Source organism: Triturus cristatus, chromosome 5_1, assembly GCF_964204655.1.
Source record: "Triturus cristatus chromosome 5_1, aTriCri1.1, whole genome shotgun sequence".
NCBI lineage: Eukaryota > Metazoa > Chordata > Amphibia > Caudata > Salamandridae > Triturus > Triturus cristatus.
Genome location: NC_140587.1, coordinates 657828547 through 657853616, shown reverse-complemented (window position 1 = coordinate 657853616; position 25070 = coordinate 657828547). Strand labels below are relative to the sequence as shown.

The following is a 25070-nucleotide window of genomic DNA, read 5'->3' as shown; positions in this document are numbered from 1 at the left end:
TCTTCCATTTTGCCATTTTATGAGAGATCTCCACTGCTTCTTCCTACACTGACCTTTTTTGTGTATGATGTAAGCCTATACTGCTATTGTTTGTTGTGTGAAGCTTATTCCACCGTTCAGTATATTTTATTGTCCTGTGTGTGTGTGGAGGTAGCAATCATGGTGCTAGTATAGCAGCACGTCTGACAAGTGCTTCAATTGTCCTATTATGTGTGCTACAAGCACTCAGGGTTGCATCTTCTTGTGCTCATTGATTATGTGCATCAAACCTGCCCAGGAAGGTAAAGTAGAGTTTTCTAGAATTATTATATGTGCTGTTTCACTCTTAAACAAATAGATTAAAACCTCGTTTAACTGTTCTCTGAAATCCAGCACAGTTCCTTCCAACTGGAAAAATGCGTTCGTGCTCCATCTACTAAAAATAATCCAATGAAGAACCTTCGTGTTTGAGTAACTATAGGCCCATTTCCCTTCTTCCAGTCCTCGGGAAAATCGAGAAGCAGCTGGTAAATAAACAGCTTACCCAATTTGTAGCTAGGAGATATTAGAGAAACTCTGTATCACACTCCATGTGGATTTAGATATGGTTTCAGCATGAAGGTTGAGGTAGCAGAGTTTGTCAAAACTAACCTAGATATTGGAAATAAGGCAGTGGTCATACCCCTGGAACTCTCGTCCGCTTTTGATAGTTTCCATTGAGATACTATTGGAGTGGCTGGAGGAGCTCTGGTTTTAATTTTTTTTTTTTTTTTTTTTTACATCGAAGGAGCAAGCTTCATATCCAGTTCATATCAACTTTTAAGGAACTGAGATACAATGTCCAAAAGGGCTCTGCGTTAAGTAAGCCCCAATCTGTTTAACGTCTATTTGCTCCACTGGGGAGGGAAGTGGAACAATGGGGCTGCAACTTAGTATCCTACGCTGATGACACCCAATTGATGCTGGCAATTCAGCAGATGGAGTTTAGGAAATACACTCCAAACAGGGAAGGTAGGTCTTTCAATCAAGGTTCGTTATGTTTCTGAGGATTCATAAGGAAAGATCTGAAAGTTAGTGGCATAGAGTGGAGTGGCGCAATCTTGAAAGAATAAAAGGAGCTAGGTAAACAGGCTGTGATCCATAGGACGGACAAAGGCATAGTGGACCACTCTAAAACAAATAAAGCCAGCAAGTAGAAAGCAAGCAACTGTGAGTTACAGAACACAAAGCCAGTGGCAAGCAATGGGCGGAATGCATTCCCAGGAAAGCTTTCCAAAGTCCCCAAGTAGTCTTTGCAACTCAGATAGCTGCGCTGTCTGGTAGGCTTTGACCTCAAATGTATCTCACTAGTGACATGACCTATTACATTACTGTCTCATTGTGTATGACCCAAATATGGTTAGCGGAATCTATTTTTAGTACATGTTGTAACTTAAAGATGCGGTGTAAAAGTTGCTTATTTATTGCTATCAGTATTGTGAGGGTATATGCATTGCATTTCATGTGCAAATTTGGTTTGCCTGGCAGGTGCACAAGCTATGGTTGGGGTGCTAACCACAACTAGGAAGTTCCATGTGTTTTTTTCTAGTTTCATTTCAGAATGGTTAGTGCACATCTTTCTGGTTTTTTCATTTCATGGTGCTGTGACCAAAGCTATGCATAACTTCACTCTCTCTACCAGGAATTTTTTTTGGGAGCATCTGTGCTTTTTTACCTTTTTTATTAATATTTTGTATTTTTAGGTCAAACAGACTATCAGGTTGTAGAAGCCTGTTGCGAGCTTACCAAGAACTGGCAAGGCTTACAGTCCACCATGCACTTATCATTTGTTGGCTTTGTCACTCTCATTTACTTGCTGCTTTTTTGTTGTTCCCAGCCCTCCCCATTTTTAAATTTACCAATACATCCATGGATCTAGTAAAAAAATAAATCACACACGTCTTAGTACGTTTTTATGCCTAATTACAGTGCAATTCAGTATGAGTAGGACAGTTGGAAAACATTGAATCAAAGGGTATTTCTTTCTGAGTAATGTTTAACAAAGCAGCTAGTATTTAATAGGAGCCCCTTTTACTCAGTTCAAGCATATCTTCAAAAGATAGATTTTTAGACTTCTTAGAATGTTTTGCTGTAACTCCCATTTTCCTTTTTAGACATTTAACGGGCTATACAATTGTAAATCTTTCTTGCAGTGATATTTTTATGATGGACATGCACAGCTTCTTATACAAGAACATATAATGCATCTGCGTTGCTCATTGTCTAAACGGTCAATCCTTTGTGTAGCCTACATGCAATACTTGAATAATCTGTCACTTATGCAGTGGGATGCACAGTCGGCTAACCCAGTGGTACTCCTTTTAATTACACACTAGGTGTACTATTTTTAGATTTCTGTAAACCATTTTATATTTGTAAAATGAAAATATTTGTTTTATGCGGTTAGACAGATAGGCTAAAACGTGGACATAAATAAGCTGGGTGAATTACAACATTTCTATCTCCCAGATTATGAAATGCACACAATAGCTGTATGTCATTGTGCATTTGGCCATCATCCCCAGTGAACGTTTTTCTCTGTGACTACTCTTTATTTTATAAAACGGAATGCTCTTGTCTACTTGTCTTCACCCTTGGACACTGGGGTTTCTTTCCTGGCAAAGAATATATACTCCGACAGAGGCATGATGACAGACTCTAAGATTGAAATAAAAAAAGCAAGTTGATGTGCGTCCACACACACCCTCCTCGACTCCAGGGGAAAACTGATGAAATGGGTAACAAATTGAGATTTGCCCGAAGCACAGTATGCCACCGACTTAACAATTTGCAGCATCTCCAGGCCACCTTGCTCGTGGAAGGGAGGGCTACCCTTGCTTCTAATAAAAGATTTTTTTCCTGCTATCCAATCTTTGTGCTACTTTATAATTAGGACCGATTTAAAAAAATAAAAAATTTGGTTTTTGAAATGAGATCAACAAAAAGTTTTTTTTGAGCAAAAGAAAATCTTCAATATATTGTACTGTAGTATAAAAACCAAGGGGCTTCAAGGAGCTTGGTGTTTAAGAGTGCTTGCTCAATGAATATTAAGACTTACTTTTACGTATGTCTATGAAAAGCTAATAAGATTTCCTCTTCTAGGGCATGCTTCTCACAACATCCTCAGTGGCCTTCGGAGCCCTTGTAGTATATTAACCCATGGTGCTACATAATCCGGTCAATATCATGTGGGGGACTGGTTTGGATGTTTGCAGCACTCCTCTTCTCCTTCCCAGGGCCAAAACCCGAGGTTCAGTCATTAAAGACATTAGTAAAGGGTTAGAGTTTACCACTGCCTCTAGATTTCCAATTGTTACATCTTGGTGCCACCCTTTAGTTTTTTTTCATTGTTTGTGCCTGCTCCTGAAAGCCTGTTGTGTGATGCTTTTGTCAAGTGACTAGTGCTAGCGCCCGTTATTACTCTAGCATAAAAGATTAGTCATCGTTTGAGACCCCAACAGCTCTGTGAAGGCGTAGCAGAGCATAAATCAGAACCGGTTTCTATGCGGCCACTGGATCATAGGTGTTGACTGGCTGCTAGTCCGTTTTCTTTCTCGCGACATCTACCAGTCAGCCTGGCTCTCGATTTGACTGCATAGTCTTCAATTATCCTCTACTTCCTCTTGTCTCCTTTACTCTTTCCCTTTGTTCCTCGTGCTGTCTTCTCCAATACACCAGCTCCTACTCTGTGTTGTTGCTGGCCCTAAAGCCTCATCAGCTGGTTTTTAATTTGGCTAGATGTTCATGGCTATGAGAGGCAGCTTCAGGTCCTCCATGTTGATTTCAGAACAAGGCTGTCGTCTCCATCTGTATTTCAGTAATCCCCTGGCTGCACAAACACATGCACACAACATTTGCATAGTCCTGACACAGTAGTCACAAATATTTGTACTGCGTATTTGTATGGCACGTTTTTCATTTCTTTGTCAAAAAGCTTTTAGACAAATATTGTTGGAAATAGTCCAAAAACATGATTTGTTGATTATCTTCACTTTGTGTGGATATTGCTGGTTGCATGCTGTATAAAATGATTTTAACTTGAATTGGCATTTGTCCATTATGAAGGCGGTGAATGCATCTGCAAATATAAATAAAGTGCTACCAAATGGGATATTTTCTTTCAAGCATAATGCGTGCTTGACGTGTTGCCCACCGATGGCAGTGTTAGGACTGTTGTAGTTATTTTAATGTTGTGGGCATTCAAGAGTGTGAATGGCCTGTTTCTTGAAAGTTCAGCTGTGGCTGGCTAGTTACAACAGTGGTTGACTAGTTCGAAATTGAGTCACCTGTCTTCTTCCTGTGTTGATGACAGATCATATCCCCATGCTTTGTAAACATTTGTAACCTCTCCCGTTCATTCTTTCATTAATTCTTGCGCACATCACTAACTTGCCCATCATTCATCCGTGCAGTAATCCTTTGATGTAGCTGTATATGTGTGTGTGTATATATATATATATATATATATATATATATAAATTCTTTCAACCATTGAGATATTTAACACATTTACATAATGAAAGAATTCCATGCCCACAGCAGCCAACAACCACTTTTAAAAAAACAACAACAATGTAAGGGGGGCAGGTAGCATGTTTTGCTGTGTCCATGCCCACTTCTAAGTGTGTTCCTTTCTAACGGCAGAGGGAGTGCTTCTGTTTCGAACCAAGCCCTTTTAATTTACTTTCAGGATCCACTGTGTTGAATAAAGAAAGAAATTTCTTGTTTTTCGGTTATTGTTATCTTAAGGTATCATTGATCTGTAATGAAAATTTAGGTTCATGCATGATGGTTTCAGGAAGACTTGTGCAGTTGAATAGCGTCCTTTTGGTTTAGTTCACATGCCATTTTTAATTTCACCTAGGTATTGGTTTTGCTGATGGACTCATAAGTGAGCAAACAAAGCTAACTTAAAATATTAGTAAAATCTCAAAATAAGAAATGTTACTCCCTTGCATATTGCTCCTTCTACACAGCAGGTATGTAAACATTATTTTTAGTTAGTAGCTGCAAAAGTTTGCCGCAAATCGGGTGGCTAATCAAAACCCAAATGTAATTTACGCCTTAGATTTCATTGCATTCAGATTAACGTCCTTCCCGCATTATGTATCGGCATTGGGAGGGAAAAAGGTTAAACAGTGCATCTTTTCAGGAGACCAAGCACCTTTTTCTATGTTAAAAATCACTTCTGATTTTAGCACTAATACGCTTTTTATGTAAATTCTTTATTTTTTTTAATTCTGCATTTACTTTTTAGGCTGGAGCCCTGGATTTGTTAAAAGAGTTAAGAAATCTTCCCATGACACTGGAACTGCTTCAGGTATGTTATATATTTTGTTGTCAGTTTGTATGTATGCAGTGGGTACACCTCTTGATGAGAGAAACTGGGGAAATATGAATATTTTCGAAAGTTGACTGGTTGTGGTTTCCCCTTCAGTTATTTTTCTTGCTGTGTTTGGCTTTTAAAAGGCATCTATAAAATTAATATCGATCAATTCACAGTTGAAGGCATTTCTCTGATATTTTGTAGTATCGTTTTTACTATTCTATATTTGTGGAACATTATGTGGTATGGCTGGGTGGCCTTACCAAGTATTTTCACAATACCCCCAAAGATTATCCTTGGATTCACACTAATGAACCCATAGCTCAGTCCTAGTAGAGTGGCAAAGAGCAGGAAGGCTTTATTAGAGGAACATGTGTCAAGCATTTCAGAATACCAACATGGACGATAAGTAATTGACAGGACTCCAGAAATCCAACACCAATTTATAAAAATAGTGTAACTTTTTCTTATTGTAGACACTGAAATGAACGGAAAATAATACCTAGAACCGGAGTTATAGATTTGTGAAGCAATTAGTAAATCAGTTGACTAAGCTACATAAATAACATTGCAGTCAATGGCAAATTACACTAGTGACAATTGGTCACTTGCAGGTCGAGTTACGTGGAAACCTTCTAGGGGTACTGTCATGCGGGCCCCAGAACCAGGCCACAACAGTCAGATCAATTTTACCTAGCCAGGTGCAGAGTTGTTCTGGCTGTCGCCGGTGCTGAACGAGAGTCGCAGGTGGTGCTATTTTTCCTGCTTGCATAGTTCTGTAAGAAACAAAATGCAAAACCACAACAGGTACACAGCTGCTGACGTCGTATTATGGTTGCACGATGTTCTCTGTTGCTGCATCGTCGAGCGTGGGGGTTAATTACCGGACTGGTGACCAGCAAGCCTTGGCAGCAGTAAGCACAACATAAAGATTTGGGAACTTCACTGGGTCCGGGGAGCAACTTAGCAGTCTAAGACTTCGGGGCAGGCCAGACTTCATCTCCCACAATGCACTGGACCACCTGGATTGAAGCAATTCCCTCGAAGGGCCCGATGGCCAGTGATGCTTTAGATTTGGTAAGCGTTTTTGCCTGCAGTATGCAGGGGATTAATGCCACTAGTCCATGGAAGACTGAGAGTGCTTCTGGCTTCCACAAGGTTTCCTCCTCAGCAGTGTCGAGCTTTGGCTAGGGATGAGGGTTGTTCGTTCGGTTCCAAGTCTGTTGCCTAAGGGACAAAGTATCCCTCTTTTGCTTTGTGTTGGTGGACAAAGTCTTGTTGGCTACCAGGGTTACCTCTTGGTCCTCCCTTGAAGTAAGTTGTTCAGATCCGAGGTTCTGGTGTGTGTGTGTGGGGGGGAGGTCCCTACAATCCTAAATGTAGTGGTGTGGGAGCTAGTAGCCAATGGGCAGCTAGTTTCTGCAGCTAGTCTGCCCTTGAGGTTACCACATCCTGTGGTGTATGTCACATTTTGTACCCAGAACCCACTATTTCTGCCCCCCTAAAGATGTCAGAATTCAATTGTAGGTGTACAGACCAGACTGCCCACCCTAGAGGTGTGGCCAGCCTACCTGGGGATGTACACTTCCTGCATAGCTAATTTCCCACCTTGCCCAGGTGCAAGCATGCCTGGGGACAGTCTATAATCATATCGGAGGTAGTGTAGACTTTGAAGCTCAGTGCTCTGATGTTTCAGTTCACTAACTGTCTGGGATGGTGTGACCCCATTCCTGTGCAGTCTTTGTCTCTGACTTCTGGGAGTGAGACGCTGCCTGTCAGAATCTTGTCTTGGTGGAAGCAGCCGTGTGAAAGTGCAGGCGGGTTGGCCAAAACACAGTAAAGGTGGGGGGTAAACTCAGAGTGCATGCAACGTCACCCAGGGCACGTGAATCATGGCGGGGGCAGGAAGGCACATTGTTTGATGCCAAACATTACTTATTTTACTGGTATCATCACGGTGCTGCCAATCTCTAGGGTACCCAGTTGGCAGACCATGGTATCCTATGGACCGCTAACACATATAGTGGTTTTCAATGAAGAGGCCTTTCTTATGGGTGCCTTAAATACATTAAAGGCAGTGTATGTGGCTGTGCCACTCAGTCAGGGCACAGTCGAGTTCAAGCAGTTTTCACTGCTCCTGCTGTCAGGTTGCATGGTTCGGCCAGAGTGGCACAAACCTGTGCAGCCGCCCTTGGGACCCCTTTACCACAAATGCCCTGGGAGCCCCTTGGTACCATATACTAGGCACTTATAAAGGGGTAAAGCTTTTGCCGATTTGAATTACCAAGTCAAACATTACAGTATTGGTAGAGGGCAGCAGACTTCAGTGCAGTATGAGGCTCATCAGCAGTTGGAACAAAATGTGGGTGTGACCATACAAAAAGGGGCACTTTAATTCAACGGCTCCTCTTGTTTCGCACATCAGTCCATTTTTGCCCTCCATTCCGCAATGAGAGGGGCCTCAGGTGATTTCCTGTACTTGGAGATGTCCCTTTGTGCAATCAATGTCCCTAGCCGTCCAGTATACCCAGCAAGGTTATAATCTTTAAAGCTACAGTCTGGTTTCCCAGTACTCTTGAGTTATTGCATGAGATGGGTATGAGGGAGGTAGTGAAGTTGGATGAGGCGTAAGCGTGCAGAGATTGCCAGAATGCAAGGTGCCATGCATGCTGCCCTCCTTTCTCTGTCCTCCAAGGTACCAGTCACGCCTCCCATTGTGTTCTTAGGGACACCATAAGGTCTGGGGAATGATTCACCAATGTGCTATAGATTTTGGAACACCCACTACCCTTCCCACAGGGGTCCCATTCTCTGAGGTACCTCCAGCGGGTTATATTTGGGTGATCTTGGCAAGCACCTCTTGATGATCCGACGGGGCATGTCGTAATTGCTGGTATTGGTAAAAATTGACACTGCTGCAAGAAGAATTTGGTTTGGAGGTCCTGGAAGGACTTCATATGGGTGCCCTCCTATTCTTCCCTTACCTTTTGATATATCTATACAGTCCAATCCCCGGAAGCCTTTTAAACGAGTCACCTGATCCAGCCATTTGCTCACCCAGAGAGGGGTCTCTATCATTACTTGTCGGTCCCACCCATTCCACCTCAGCGCTGTCCTCCACATTTGGGACACCGCCCTAGTCCTTTCTGGGAGCAAGCCAGGGATAGGAGCGTCATATAAAAGACTTATGTTATCGTGGCCGATCAGTGCTAATTCATCATTGTAGAGGGCGTCCTCAACTCCCATGCAGCCAGTCATTCACCAGCAAAATATGTGTATCCCAGTAGTAGAGACTGACATCCGCTATAGTGTGCCCACCATCAAATGTGGACCATGCAGATGTGCTAAAGGCAGTTCTGGAGGTCTTGTTTGCCCATATGAACCTGTACATATTTGGCATCAGATTATGGAACCAACGCTGAGAGGTACGTGGTAAGTTCTAGAGCACATAAAGTATGCGTGATAGGATCATCATCATCTTAAATAATGCAACTTTGCCCAAGGTGTTAAGGGGCAATTTAATCAATTTCTCCATGTCCTGCTGGGGATTGCGGAGGAGGTAGGAGGTTCAAGCTCTGTGGCAACTCCAGTTTCCAGGACATGTGCACCCCCAGGTATTGGAGATCTGGCTGCCAGGTCTCATTTCCATGATTATTCCCCCCCTGCTCCCCCTTCCAGGGGGAACTGGAGTGATTTGGTACAATTAACCAGCAAGCCTGAGGAACTATGGATAAGGCAAGGGGGCCTGTTAAATCTGGATGGGCCATGAATTAGAGGATGTTGTCGACATAAAGGGCGATCCGATCCTCCGTCGCTAGCCCACAGTCGGATCCCCTGGCCTGTGTGTAGCAGCACACCCACTTTGCCAACTGCTCGATAGCCATGGTGAAGAGCCCCCCGGCAAATTGAAAACATATAGGATTCCTTACTCCCGCTCTGAACTAAGATTGTCAGTGCATCTTTCTCGGGGTATGATTCCTGATAGGTCTGCATCCTATCTTTAACCAATCTGACCTCAACAATTTCCGTCAAATTACCAACATTCAAACACTAGGAAAGTTACTGGAGCAATGCGTATGCCTACAACACTTCGACCACATTGACCAGTTTCATCTAGTAGACCATTGCCAGTCTGGCTTCAGAATGGCACATAGCACTGAAATGGCTCTAACACACATTGTAGATGCCCTGCGATTGCTAGATCAGAACGTGCCCTGCCGGCTTATACTTTTGATCTCTCTGCGCTCGATACAGTCAAACGTAAAAACCTGATTGACCTTGAGAAAAGATTATGGTAATTGGGTCCCGTTTTTAAACTGGTTTGCCTCTTTCCTTTATATCAGAGCTCAAAGAATCAAAGCCAATCAAACCCTTTTTGACATGACTCCGGTCTCGATTGGAATACCTCAAAGATCCATGCTTTTACCCACATTATTTAACTTGTACATGTAATCTCTTACCGAAATTCTGAAGCATTACTTCCACATGCATGGCGATAATAACCAATTGTACTTGAAAATTTCCTCATTCAAAGAAATCTCAACTGCAAACCTACTGAAAACCCAACAATGGTTAACCCACAATCACCTCATGCTCAACACACTCAAAACAGGATTTCTCTTGATTGCCCCTCACAATCACTTTCCCCCATACAAGAATGGCTCAAACAACTTAAAGATCTCAAGTGCCCCACCCCACGTTATTGACTCTGCTAGATCACTAGGTGTAACGCTGGACAAATACCTGAATGTGCAAGATCATATCAGTGTATCCACCAGGGAGCTAATTACCAACTGAATACACCAAGGAAAATCAAATCTTTCTTGCCCCCCTGATGATGTCAGTTAGCAGCCCAATCCCTAATCCTCTTCCGATTATATTACAGGAGTGCTACTCTTACAGGTTTACCCAGAGCAAGGCTAACGCCGTTGAGGGCCACATTGCACTCAGCTGCTAGGCTAATCAATAGATCCAGATGATTCGATCACATTACACCAGACCTAAAGCATCCAAAACGGCTCCCATTTTGAAGAAAGGATCCAGTTGAAGCTGGCTTGCATGACACACACAACCCTTTACAATAACACTTCTGTCTACCTGGCCAAAAAACTCGAACTATCTGGTGGTAGTCGTTCCTCAAGAAGTGTTAATCCCCTATTGTTGAAACAACAGAAGTTTAAAAAAAAATGTACAACTCCTCCTTTCCTGGTCTAGCCCCAAAAATATGGAACACACGTGTTTCTCCTCTTCCCCCCCCCCCCCTCCCCCACCCCCCCATCAAAAAAAAAGTAAAACTGCTTCAATAGTGGCCCTGAAGTCACTCAGCTTGATTATTTTCCTGTGGACACATCCGGATCTTGAATCTGACAGGCAGATTATATCTTTATTGCTCCTTGTTTATTCATTTTTGCATTTTTCCCTGTATGTATGACTTGACTGCTATTTGTACAGCGCTCTGATACCCTGATGTGATATTTGCGCTATATGATACTCCTCAAATAAATAATGTTCCCATCACTTGCCCTGAGGCCTGAGGTTTTGCATACTGAGCAGGAATGTAGGACCTGAACCAGGGGCCAGATCTCTGTTTGAACAGCACCTCCTCCAGGTATGCCCAGCCCAGAGAATCAAAGGCTTTTTCACAAAGTGTTTGTATTTGACCAGATACCCTTTTGGTTCTGGGGTATAGAAAACTGGCTTATTGTTGCATTTCTCGCCCCCCCCCCCGCCACCCACACACACACTTTATGCTTGGTATTTGGTGCAACTTTGACTGAAGTGTACCAAGTTCCTGCTAACAAAGGCCCCGGTACCAGTGTTATTTCCCTAAAAAGTGTACAATTGTTCCCTCAATTTGCAAAATCTTTAAGTGGTACCCTGGTACCTATGGCCTGAGGTACTATGGAGGGGTCCTAAGGCCTGCAGCACAAGTTGTGCTACCCTAAGGGACCCCTCGCCAAGCACATGCAAGACTGCCATTCTTGATGCAGACAAAAGTGAAAAAGCAACCTGTCACACCCCTGTAGTACTGAAAAAACCTGTTGCGCCGTCACTCCCCAAATTCAAGTCGCACTATCAGTTTAGGCTGAAGCCGATGGTGTCAAACTGTAAACCCAGCAACCCTCCAGTAATCCAAAGTAAAAAACCTAGATGGGCATTTCCTCAGCATGAAAGTTTGGAATCACTTTGCCTCTGTGTAAATTTTGATGAAACTGCTTAAAAGTGGATTCATTTGGAATCCTGGATGTTTACTGGGTTAACAGTTCGACACCACCGGCTTCAGTCTAAACCGGCAGTGCAGCTTGAATATGGGCAACGACGGCGCAACAGCTCTTTTCAGTACCATATATGTGCTTTTGGGGTTCAGCACTTACCTTGCTTGAACGCCAAACGTTCCCATTTAGCATTTTTCAGCTATTGATGAGGGCAATAAACTGGGAGTGCGTTCAACCATTTATTTGACACATCCCTGTGGGCCGTGTCCCTAACACTGCATGTAATATTTGTAAGTCACCCCTACAGCAGGCCTGACAGCCCTAAAGCAGGGTGCTGAATATTACATGTGAGAGCATACCAGCATGAACAGATATGCCCCTGTGCAGGGCAGTTCTATTACTGCCTGTATAAGTGACCAGGCAAGACATCTTAAGACAGGTGCTGGAAACTGGTGAAAACGAGTTCCCCAGCTATATAATGGCTCCACTGAAAATAGGGATGTTTGGTGTGAGAAGTTGGCCTGGCATATGCTGGTCACTAGTTATAGTGGGCACCTTGCACCAGTCCAAATAGACTCTTATGGTAGATAGGTTTAAGACCACCTTTTAAAGAAAGCTATCCTAGTGGTAGCTGTGGAGAACAGCCTTCAGGCTAAGTCTCAGTGGAATGTAAAGCAGCTTGTTTTACCTTATAATCTCTTGAATTACCAAATGAAAGGACACCACACAGGTATATATATCAAATATATATGTATTTATTACTAGACACACTACTAATCTCTTTATGAGATTAGAAGCCAGGTACACATTCAAATGTCAACGTTTCACAATAAATTAAGCACAAATATAGCTGGAGCCCTAGGGGCGTACCAGACCATATACTAAAAAAAGGTATAAGAATGACTTGAAAAATGACACGGCCTAGGGCCTGGAGAATCGCTGGGGCGTCACTACTGCAGTGTTAGCAGGTAAGTAACAGGCCCACGGGAGACGCGTGCAGTGTGTGAACACAGCCGCGGGTTCCCTATTGATTATAATGGTGCAAGTCGCGGTTTGATTTTTAAAGTTTTAGGGCACTTCGAGGAAGTCTACAAGCAAGCCACTTACAAGGTAAGTAATTCGAGGGCCAACACACACTAGGGCACCAGAATGCACGAGTTAGCTCACCCAGGGAAGCCGGGTGCATAGGTGTCTTTTGGTGTCGCGTCGCTGTTTTCTATGGAGACCAAAGAAGACTTGCTGCTTTCGTCGATTGAAGAAGAGTCCGGTGGAATACAAGGGTGGATTCAAGATGCAGAAGACCTGAAAATTGAAGGGACCGTGTTCAAACTCACTTGCCAGTGACCGGTGGCCAGGAAGATGGCTGACCAAGGATGTCTGGTGATTTCAGGTCGTCAATGGTGTTTTGACTCTTTGCCCACGAGGTCCAGGAGGGATCGACGATGACCAGCAGCTGGATTCGGAGTGTCCCACGACGTCTGCAGCTGATGACGGTGTCGGCAACCGAATTGGAGCCAACAAGCCTTGGCAACTGCAAGTCTCGTGTAGACTGAAGAAAGTCGATGGGGCAGACCAGCAAGGTGTGAGGGACTCACCCAGCGAGGGTAAATTAGGGCAGGCCTGGAGCAACCAGGGGAGCCCTTTGAGTCGATAAAGTCTTCGGGGGACCCGCAAGCCAACGGGCAAGGGATCGTGAAGACGCCTCTTCAGGAAATGCCTCACAGGAGCCCACGGTCACTCGGGACAGGGTTGGCCGCTGATTTTCGCTGCAAGACCTGCTGGAGGCTTGGACCACAAATGGTCCAATGCACGAGTTCGTTGAACGTCGTGAAGGGGTTGCACTCGACAATAGTGCACGGTCTCCGGGTATTGCTGTTCCTAGTCACTCGTGGGGTCCGCTCGCCACAGCTCTGCTGGGGACTCGCAATGGCCGTCGAGAAGTCAGGAAATCCACTTCTGGGGCTGCAGGGACTTCGAACTCCGGCGGGAGCGGGAAAGTTTGCAACCGTTGATTAAGGTTTTTGGTGCCTGCCAAGCAGGGGAGCCACTCCTTGACTCCAAGGGAGATTCTTCTGTCTTCCAAAGGTAGTGGAACGTCGAAGGGCCAGGATTCTTCTTTGTAGAGAGTTGTCCAGGGTTATCTGATTTGCAATGGCAAGGTTTGCTATCTTATTGTGAAGATAGGGGAGGGACTAGCTCTATGACCACTCCTCTGGGAGGGTCAGGATAGGGGGTGGTTACGCCCACTTCCCTTAGTCCAGTTTCACGCCAGAGCAGGGACAGGTAGCCCCTGAACTGGTTTGAGCTGGCATATGTGTGAGAAATTGGCTCTGTATATACCTATCCCAAATAGGTACAGGGTGTACAGAGTCCACAGTCCCCAGAGGCTTGGCAGAGGCTAAAGTTAGATATAACCTTACTCTCTAAAGTGGTAGCTTGGTCGAGCAGTAAGGCAGTATCAGAGGACAGTGTAAAGCATTTGTTGTACACACTCAGTCAGCAAATGGTCTCACACACTCAATAGCTGAACTCTAGGCCAATGGTTTATATATAAAAAAATATATGCTTGTTTTATTTTAGAACCAACAATTGGAATTAAAATATACTTTCTCAGAATGAGATGCTTTATATAAATATTTTTGCAATATGCAATTGACTTTTGTAAACAGTTACAAGTGGTTGCAATAGGCAACACTATTTTAAACACAATAATGCTTTGAGTTCAATGGAAGTTTCATGTTATTTGCCACAGATTACTTTTGGAATTCCAGGACTGGATCCTAGATTCAGTCCTGGGTCAGTACTTGGAATCAAGTGATAAAAGTCGACTTAATTACTGTGATGATTTTTAGACAATATTTTGCTATTTTAAAAGTTGACACTTAGAAAATATTTCATAGAAAACAGTCAATGATTCCCTATGGCAGAAAATTCAAGTTGCAGGTATAGTATGTTCTCGTTACTTTTGTAAACCAGTACTGGGTGCCTAGACTCAGTACTGGGACCTTTATCCAAAACAGGTAAGTAATTAGGTTTTCAGATATTATACGATTTTTAAAGAATATTTAAAGATTGCAGAAATTGGCACTTAGAAGAAATTTCACAAAAAAACATTCAATGATTTCCTATGGAAGAAAATTGGGTTACTGGTAAGTACAGTTGTAAGTAGTCTTCAGAGTCAGTGCTGGGCACCAAGATCCAGCACTGGGAGCTCACCTAAGAGCAGGTGAGTATTTTCGTTTTCGTTACTCGGCTGATTTTTGGTGAATATTTTAAGTTTTGAAAAGTCCACACTTGGAAGAAATTTCAGAAAAAGCCAGTCAATGTTACCCTATGCAGAAAATTGAGTTATCGGTTTAAAGGCAAGTACTCGACTGGCAGAGTTAAGGTTCTGGGCATAGACTCGGGGGTCTCCCAGGGTCAGGTAGGTACAGTTAGTTAACCCCCTGCGGCTCTAGGGCGACCGGGTGCAGAGAGCGTTAGGCCCAATGTTATCCTATGAGAGGTAGGGGGGGCCTTGGTTGGTGGCTGCTGACTAGCAGGCCATGCGGCTGTGGGAGCTGGGCTCCTGGTCACTTACTCAGGGCAAGTGGTGAAGTAGATAGGTGTAGAGGTTGCACTGCCAGGGCCACTCGGGCGGCTGGGTGCAGGGTGCTTTTGAGCCTTCAGGCGCTCAATTGATTTCAATGGGAAATCTCCGGTTTAGAAAAAGACTGCAAGCTCGGGGACGAGGATTCTTCAGGTGCCACCACCACTTCGAGAGGTAAGTTGGGTACTTGGAGGATAGGTAGGTACCCCGGGATTGGGCACAGGTGGCCGCGGGGCGCCGGGTGCAGGGGTGCCTTTTGGTGTCGGGAAATCTTACCCTCTGTTGATCGCGGTTGGGTGGGGCACCTTCTTCTGAGGCTGCAGGCTTCTTCAGGAGTGTCGAGGGTGGTCCTTGGATGCCAGACTCGGGGTCACAGTCGCCGTGGGGTCGTCCTTGTGGTCTTTGTTCACTCCGGCACAGGCCAGGCTTGGCTGGTGCAGAGTGTGCTGGGTTCGCGGTTCCGGGCTGCTGCCAGGGATTAGAAGTAGATTTTGAGTAGAGCCTCTACTCATGGGAGTCCCAGGGGCTTGGAGTCAAAAGGTAGCCAGGTCCTCCGGGGTTTGTGAGGTTGCTGGCCACAAGAGATGCCGGGTGGAGCAGGAGCAGGTTCGAGGGTCGACAGGCCGGTAGGGCTGGGGCCAAAGCAGTTTGTGTCTTCCTCTTCTTAGCAGCTGCAGGGCAGGTCTTCTTTCTTCTAGCTCTTCTTCGGATTCTGGAATCTGGGGAAGGAAGGTTCAGGGTGCCCCTAAATACTAGATTTAGGGGCGTTACAGGTAGGTGAAGGGCAGGGACCAATGGGTCCCCGTCCTGGGGTGGGTACCACCCTGTCGGAGGGGGGCAGTAGCCTAGTCCTGATAGGGTAGGGCTTCCCATCTGCAAGATGGCGAGAGCCCGGAGATGTGCTTCACCTCGCCTCCCCCACTGGGGTTGGCAGGCTGGCACATCCCCTGTCCTTATTTGGGTTTTCCGGCCAAGATTCCCGCCAGAGTGGGGGGTTGCAGTGACCTGGGGAAGCTCACAGAGGCGGCATGCCTTTGAAGCTTCCCCATGCCCATCCTGGGGGGAGGAGTTTTAGCACCTCGCCCAGGATGTGCATTGTTGCAGGCCCAGGAGAGCAGGGGCTCTCCTACCCAGGGGTCCCGCAACCTGTCTGCTGTGTGGCAGCCTAGGCAGCCTCAGAACAGACGTGGATTGTAGGTTAGGTTTTAGGGGGCATCTCTAAGATGCCCTCTGGGGTGCTTGGTACATTAAATCCCACACTGGCATCAGTGTGGATTTAATGTGCTGAGAAGTTTGATACCAAACTTCCCAGTCTTTAGTGTTGCCATTATGGTGCTGTGGAGTTCGTGTTTGACGAGCTCTCAGCACCATGTACTCTTAAATGGCAGCACTGCACTTACAGTGCCCAGGAATGGACCTGGGTACTGTAGGGGCACAGGGCTCCTGCTCCTGTGCCCACACCATTGGCATAGGGCACCCTGCTAGAGGGGTGGCTGATATATGCCATGGCAGTGTAGGTGATGGGCATGGCGCACAGGGATGTGTGCCATGTCGACTCTTTGTTTTGTCTTGCACCCAGACACCCAGCCTGCAAAGGCAGTGTGTGTGTTTTAAGGGTACAGGGCCTCTAAGGGTGGCACAATGAGTGCTGCAGCCCTTAGTGGCCTTCCCTGGTCACAAGGCCCTGGGTACCTAGGGCACCATTTACCAGGGGCTGACATGTGGCCAGGGTTTGCCAATTTGGGTTTTGTGTGTTTAGGGAAGGAACATAGGCCCTGAGAACCTGATTGGCAGGAGTCCAGGGCACACTCAGTCAAAGTACATTCAGCAAAAAGTGGGGGCATACCATGCAAGAAAGAGGACACTTTCTCACAATATGCACAGAGGAGCCTACTGCTCCCACAGTGCAGGACTTCAAAGCACTCTAGGAGGGCACCCACCCAGCTCCAATACACTAAATCCTGTCTGAAAGGTGGTGACACCTCCCTGTGACAGGATGCCTTTTGTTGGGCTTCCTCCACTGCGAGTTTCAGTCAGCAGCAGGAGGGCAGCCCAGTGTCTGTGCTGATGGCATCCATTTTGTGATGCCAGGGCTGTTTCAGATTTCTACTGTGTTACCACAGTAGGAACATGTCGTCCCCTCTAGGAGGGTGGGATCCTACTCCCACACCAGTTACTGGTGTGGGGGTATGATTCCAAGTTGTTTGACACCAAACACGACATGTTTTGATGCAGTCATTCCAAAGTTAGCATTTACCGGGAGGTTATAATGCACTTAAGAGTATATGGTTTAACCGCATCCACAAACAGCCACAAGGAATAGACCCTGCCAGCTGCAGAGGGGCCCTGCTCAGGCAGAGGCACCCCCTCGCATTTTAAACCAAGCACCCTGCCCACAGGATTGATCGGGCCTGCCATAGGGGTGGCTGATAGGCTTATATGTGTGTGTATGGTGAGATATAGAAACCTATATCTCTGTGAGGAGTGCTAACACTACCTCACACAGGCTGCAGTAGCAGGCCTGTGGTGTCAGATTGAGTCTGCTTCCCAGGGGTGGCCTAATACATGCTGCAGCCCCTGGTAGGCCTGTGAAGTACCTATGCCCTAGGTACCTAAGGTACCATATACTAGGGGCTCATAAGGTACCACAGTATCCAATCACTAGTGCATCTAATATGCACACCAAGTCGTTTAGAGAGAACAGAGAGACTGGGGCCCTGATTAGCGGGGACCCAGCCAGACTAGGGCCAGAAACCAGTGTATACATCAGAAAAAAAGTGGGGGCAACATAAGTGCAGATCCTACTCTCCTACATTTGGTATCCAACATCTTGTATTGACAAACCCACACTCATGCTAATGTTGGATTTATCAATACATGCACCTAGAGGGCTCTTTAAATGTGGTCCCTGAAAGCCTACCAGCCTGCCACCCGAGACACTGCTCCTAGGATGAGAGCCTTTTGCTATCAGGAGAACCAGAACAAAATCTTGTCCAGGAAGAGGGTGTAACACCCCTTCCCACAGGATGAACTGCTAAACAGCCTCCATGGGCTGTCAAGCTTCAAAGAGCTGCTGCTTTTTGGAATGCTAATCTGGCTCCCTTCACAGGAGAGGAAGCTGACCACGTTGGCATCTGGACAGGCAGGAAAATTAGCTAATCGGGTAGGTGTGCCACTTCCAGGTTAGTACCCTCACCCACTCTCCTCCCCCCCCCCCCATCCCCCCCCACACACACACACACCTTCCCACTCAGTGGTGGGCTACTGTGAGGCGGACACGATTTTTCAAAAGTAGCCATCTGTGTGATGGTATTCTTAAAAATTCTGTGACCAAGTTATGCCCACTTCCCACAGGAAGTGGTCATATAGGGGGTGTGGTCTTGACCACTAGGGTTAGTAGCCCGTTGGCTACTACCCTACACTCCCCTAACTCTCCTAAATTCAGTTTTAGGGGAGGCCCTGGCACCAGAGAAGCATATCTTGATGACCTAAGAGAGGACCCTGAAGAGCTGCAAAAGCAGAGAAGAGATAGAAGCAACTGACCTGGTACCAACCCTGCCAGCCTGTCTGCATCACTTGTCAAAGTTGACTCCAGAACCCTGGGAGGACTTCCCACCTTCGAAAAAGAATCAAGACCTCCTGTGAGAGTCTCTTTTTGCATGGTTAACCCCCCACTTTTTGCCATGTTTTGATGTGGTTTTAGTTGTAGTGCACAGGATCCCTGCCAACCAGGTCCCCTGTGCCAGTGCTTCTTCCCTAAAACATATCCTCTATTGGTACTTCTGTTCCATGTAAGCCCTTAGTAAATGCTACCCTGGGAACTTAGGGGCTGGGAGGTGAAGAGGGTCCATTCCTTGATATTGTAAGTGCCAGGGAAGCCATAGAGCGTACATGGGCTGGGATTCGGTAACTCCACAGCACCATGATGGCTTCACTGAACACAGGAGTGCCAAGCTACTCCTCAATAAATCCACATTGATGCCAGTGTGAGATGTATTGTACCATGTGCTCAGAGGGCACCTCAGAGCAGCCAGCATAAAATCTACAGTTCCTGGTTGGTCTCTGACTGGCTGTAGGCAGCCATCACCAGACATTTTTCTGGACCCTGGGTGGAGAGCCCCTGCTCTCTGTGCCCAGAACCCATACACATCCTGGGCAAAGGTGTCATGCCTTTTACCTCAGGAAGGGCCATTGCTTGCAGGGGGAAGCTTCAAAGGCCTCCACACCTTTGTAATGTGAGTCCCAGCCCGGCTTCTAGCAGCAGATGGCAATCCTCTGTTTACACCCACACGTTGAGTACGAAAACTTCGAAGAATAGGAGGTGTACCCACCCCTGCCAACTACACCCCAAAGGTGGTGGAGGCGAGGTGAAGCCCATATTTCAGTCTTTGCCATCTTGAAGATAGGGTGGCCCCTGCAGTCAGGGCTAGGTCTATGCCCCCTCCACAGTATAATGCCATAATAGAGGGTGTAGTCACCCATGGTAAGGTGCCCATTGGCCCTACCTGCTACTCCCCCTAAAGTAATGAGGCGTGCCCACCTTTGCCACCTACACCCCTATGGTGAAGGAGGCGAAGTTAAGCACGCTATTCAGTCCCTTCCATCTTGAAGATGAGGGGACTCCTCCAATTAGAGCTAGGACTATGTCCCCTCCCACAGGAGGATGGCATAATAGTGGGTGTAGTCACCCCAGGTAAGGTGCCCATTGGCCCTACCTATTACTCCCCTAAAACACCCCTTAAATTTAGTATTTAGAGGGCTCACCTAGACCTACAAACCAGATCTGTGACAACCTGAGAAGAAAGAAGACATCCCTACAGAGATGTCTGTAGCAGACCACTGCCTTTGCCCCAGCCCTACAGGCCTGTCTCCAGCTGCGGCTTATCTCTGACCTATCTTGTAGGCAGTGACCTCTAAAAACCCTGGAAGGACTGCTGCCTTGGAAAGAAGATGCCTACTATAAAGACTCCAGATCTGCTGCTCCTGCCCACTCTGCACCCCATGCCCACGGCCTGAGTGGCCCACCTGCCCAGTGAAGTCTCCCCAGTGAACCCCGGCCTAGAGTCTAGCATTGGATGACCACTTGTGACCTCCCTGACGACTCCTGCAGCCTGACCTCGACCAGTTCCAGTAAAAAGACTCCGACGTCGAAAAACACTTCTGTACCCGAAGTCCCTGGGCCTTGGTGAGCTGAACCAACGGTGCCCCTACCACCTCATATTTGTCTACTTAACTCTGCTGGCGGTCTCCCTCTTGCAACCTCTGGTGCGATGTCTGTTTGCCAAAAGAAACTCCATTAAAAAACATTGGGTGCCCGACGTGGATTTTGCACCCGTCTGCCCCTGTGCCGCTGGTGGTGTGGTTTTGGTATTAACCTGATCCTTGCTGGCCTTTTGGCCCAAAGACTGGCTTTTGTAAGTGTGGTACTTGACATTTTAAACTGCATTATTGTTTTCCCCATAGGATAACATTGGACTGCTTCAAAAATATTTTCAGTGTCTACTTTTGAAAGTGAAAAGTATTTTTATCTTAAAACTAGCTTACCTCAGTGTGAATATCTTGGTCCTAAACTAAAATACAAACAAAGTATATTTTTTCTAAAATTGGTTTGGATCTCCTTTTTGAGTCGTGTGTCCATTATTGGTCCATGTTGTGCAATAAATGTCTTACAGTCCTCTGTGTTGAACCTAAGGATGCTCGGCCACACTACCACTGAAAAAGCACTCTGGGTTTTACCATGAGCCCTGTACACTTTTGGGGAACCTCTGGACTCTGTGCACAGTATGCCCACCTAGTGGCGTCGGGTGGCCAATGCATTTCAATGGAGAAACTCTGTTGTACAAACAGGCTGCAGGTGCCACACCGGAGGCCCAGAGGCTGCGGTTGCAGATATGTCCTTCGACGCCAGATTTTTCTTACCGGAGCCCCTCGCGGACGGGGGGAGCCTCTGGATTCAGGCGTCATTGTGGAGTCCAGGAGGGGTCAGCCAACACTGGGCTTGAAGTCAGGATCTCTGAGGAACCTGTTCTGGATCAGTGGGCCACTTTGACAGGGGCCGGAGGTGTCTGGTGCACAGGACTTGCGTTTCCGGAGGGCACTAGAGTCCTTTCTGTAGATTTCTTGAGGACTGATCCGCTGACCTCTGGGGTTCTGGTCTTTATCAAAGGTCATGCAGTCTTCCTCGGGTTCTGGAAGTCCCTGGCTGCAGGACAGGCATGATATTTGAAGCTGGAGACTGGCTGGTATGGCTGGGGCCAAGTCGGCATCTTCATGCTTCGCTGCATGGCCTCTTCTTCGTCCTTCTTAGGTCGGCAGGAATTGGTTCCCAGGTCTGAGGGGGTTCCCGAATTAATACATTTAGGGGTGTTTTAGTAAGTAGCAGGCGGGGCCAATGGGCACCTTACCTGGTGTGTCTACACCTTCAATTATGCCACCCTTCTGTCGGAGGAGGCATAGTCCTAGCCCTGATTGGAGGGGTCTCTCCATCTTCAAGATTGTGGGGACTGAGAGATGTGCCACGCCTCCCCCACCTTAGAGGTGTAGTTGGCCGAGGTGAGCACACCTCCTATATTTACTAGGTTTTCCTCCCCAAAGTAGGTCTTATTACAAAAGCAGCATGCCTTTAAAGCTTCCCTCTTAAGCACTATGCCCACAATGGGGGAGGAGTTGTGAAACCTTTGCCTAGGGTGTGCTTTTTCTCTGGTCTTAGAGATCAGAGGCTGTCGACCCAGGGGTCCAGAAACATGTCTGGTGGTGGGAGGCTGCTTAAAGCCAGTCTGTGACCACACCAGGGTTTTAGTATGATTCAATAAATCCCACACTGGCATCAGTGTGGGTTTATTGAGAGTAGTAGTGTTGTACCTGCTACTCCTGGTTTTTGAAAAGCCATCATGGTGCTGGGGAACTAGAGTTTGTCGAGTGTCCAGCCCATGTACTCTCTATGGCTTCCCTGTCACTTACAGTATCTAAGAATAAACTTAAATATTGTAGGGGCATATCTGATATGCTCATGCAGATATGGGCACCCTGCCTTAGGGCTTGTAAGGGTTCCTAGAACGGTGACTTACCTACACCAGAGGCACACAGGCAGTGTTTTTGCCTGCACCAGGGCATGCATGCCCTCTTCAGTCCCAATGCCCTGGGTACCATTTACTAGAGACTTACAGGGGGCCTGAAGGGCCAATTGCGGAACAGTTTTAGTGAAAGAACACTTGTACTGGGACTCTACAGTCAAAGTTGTATCAAAAGTGAGGCAAAATGTGTGGGGGGGGTTACTGCAACAGAACCCTTTTTTTCCTGACAGAGGACCAAAGGCGTCACCCCCACCACCCCTCCCAGCATTGCAAGGCCTGAGCGCTCAGCCCTACTGGCCTCATGGCCAGAGCCTGCAGCCTCTTTCTACCTTGACCGATCTCTATTGAAATACATTGGGCTCCCGACGCTGTTTTGCACCCTGCTGCTCCCGTGCTGCTGGTAGTGTACTGCTGGTTCTGCCTTGGACCTTGACCAACATTCGCCTTAACTCCTGGAGATTGGTCTTGTAAGTCGCTGTACTATACCTGTTTGCAGAACTTGTTCTTCCTTCCATAGGATAACCTTGCAGAACTCAGAAATTGCACTGTCCACTTTTCAAAGGGAAAAGAATTTATATTTATAAACGTAATTACCTGAACGATTTTTCTCTAATGCCTAAACATATTTAAAGATGATTGCTATTTTATAGATTGGTGTGGATCTCCTTCTTGAGTTGTGTGTCATTTATTAATCATTGAGTGTATTTGTAAATGTCTTGCACTCCTCTGTGTTAAATTTTGGGCTGCTCGACCACACTACCCACTAATAGAGCAATCACTGCGGGATCAGTTCACATATTCACTCTGAAGCATGGCTGCAGCTCCTGGACCTCCTCTTTACCTCAAGGTAAATGAGTGTGCCACGTCCCTGGGGGTCTGCTTACAGGAATGCCAGCACCCAGGAGCTGTAAAGGAGCACGTCCTCCATCTTGGCCATCTGGGCCCCGCCTCGACCTTGTCTAGTGTTTACATCAACATTGAAGTCCTATGTTAACAGCATTGACTTGTCTTTAGAGATGCAAAAGTTAGAACATATGCTTGTTGATAAGCTCTCCCTTCCCCATAGCAACCATTAGTCTTTCCGCTCGCTGATTGGCTTCTTTTAATGTAAGGATATTTTGGGGGCTCCTGGTCTTCTGTAACGAGAGTTGCCCAGTTTCGCTTTCGAATAGTCACTCAACTGCTCACCCAACGAGGTGTCTGTTTGCTAAACCCACATAGCTTGTCCTCTTATGTAAGATTGACGTCCCTTAACTTTTACGTTGCCATTGTCTACTAAGTTTGCACTGTGGATGGAGATAGGCGGGTCTGCAAATTTAGAATGCCTGCTGCGCATTACATGGTAGCAAGAAGACCCAAAATTCCCACTTTTTGCCACACCAAGTCCTCCCCACCAAACTAGGAACATGCTGTCTGACTCTTACCTTCTAGAACAAACTGAGCCACAGTACAATAGTTTTTAACGCAGCAGAGCAGGTGAATGGCAAAGGCCACCTCCTTTCGACTCCTCTTCCTACACGCCCAACTACCTTCCCAGTCTTTCCTACCACCCTTCTGCTGTGGTGCCAACCAAACTTGCATCACCCGTTCCTTCAGGTACCCGCTCCCTCACTTAGGATTCACATGTAGCTAAAAGACAATTGAGACAGGGCCCACCACTTCTACTGGGCTTGTAGGTTGCAGAGGCTTTCATCCCAGGACCAGTTGAACAGCTTCCTGGTCTCTCTGATCCCCCTACCCTAGCGTTTAAAAAGCTCAGTGCTATTTGCAACATAAAGTGGGCAGTTAAAAGGCCAAGAAGCTTAAAACTCCTATTTGTTTAAATAAAAATAAAAAATGTATGTGGTAGCAATGCGTTGTCCACAGAAGGCTTCACAAAACAGGCAAGAGGGCAGACTGCTTGTATGCATACTGCTTTTTAAATCTGGGTTTAAGAGTTCAGCAGTTGTGTGCAGTTGTTGTTTCAAACTTTGGCATTTTAGAAGCAAGAAGGCCTTCCCTCTGTCCAGCAGCTTCGGATTTCAGAAGGGGACGTGGTTTGCACTTAGTAAACAAGATCTGATAAATGCACACCATAGCTGGCAAAAGCCTTCTGAAAGGCTATAAGGCCTGATGTGAGCATGACTGGGTAGTAACAAAACCAAGAGAGCAACCCCATTCTGTAACAGCTTCATATGTCACAGCATGGAGTTTAGAAGGCCCAGATATTCAGTGTTCCCATAATATAGCTTCAAAGAGACAAGTGCTTGGCTGGTCTAATTACTAGAGGAAACCAGTAGTATAGACTGAATCATAATGCAGGACTTGGAGCCGAGTCGCATGAATCCTAAGAGTTTAGTGATCAACGTATTGAAGAAATGTTATTGAAATGCAGGTTATGGAGATGTATATGTCCCATGGCCCTGACAGAAGCTAAAATGAGCGTGGAATTCTAGAAAAGCTGAAAGTTCAGCATTGACAATCTCCTCAATGATCTTGGCTACTAGAGCGTGAATTGAAATCCGGTGCTAAAATAGCGGGATCCGATTAAGTTTTCTGTAATAGAGGGCTAACCATTGCTTTTCCAAGCAGCAAGGAACGTGCCAGATGAAGCGTATAGTTAGTTTGGGTGCCAAAACATTAGCTGTGGTTTGAAGTGAGTTAGAGAGCCAGAACTGTCAGTGGGTAGAGTAAAATCAATGGCACGCAAATCTATACTATCGATAATCGGAAACGAGGCGCAGTTGGCTTTGTTTTTCCGTACAAAAAATTATGAAAGTTTTGTCACAGGCTTCAGTGAGCTGTTAACGTGAAGAGTGCTATGGCCTTTCGTTTATTTTTTCACAGGAAGAGTTCATAACTTAAGAGCA

The 25070-nt window shown here is 46.2% G+C and overlaps 1 protein-coding gene across 1 annotated transcript in view; it reads left to right on the top strand.

Annotated features, from left to right (window-relative positions):
- TCEA1 (transcription elongation factor A1) overlaps window positions 1–25070 on the top strand; it is a 175755-nt gene that overhangs the window by 6030 nt on the left and 144655 nt on the right. The window contains exon 2 of the mRNA XM_085605624.1: window positions 5276–5338. Within this exon, the coding sequence (XP_085461750.1) occupies window positions 5276–5338 (63 nt within the window). The remainder of the gene's footprint in view (window positions 1–5275; window positions 5339–25070) is intronic.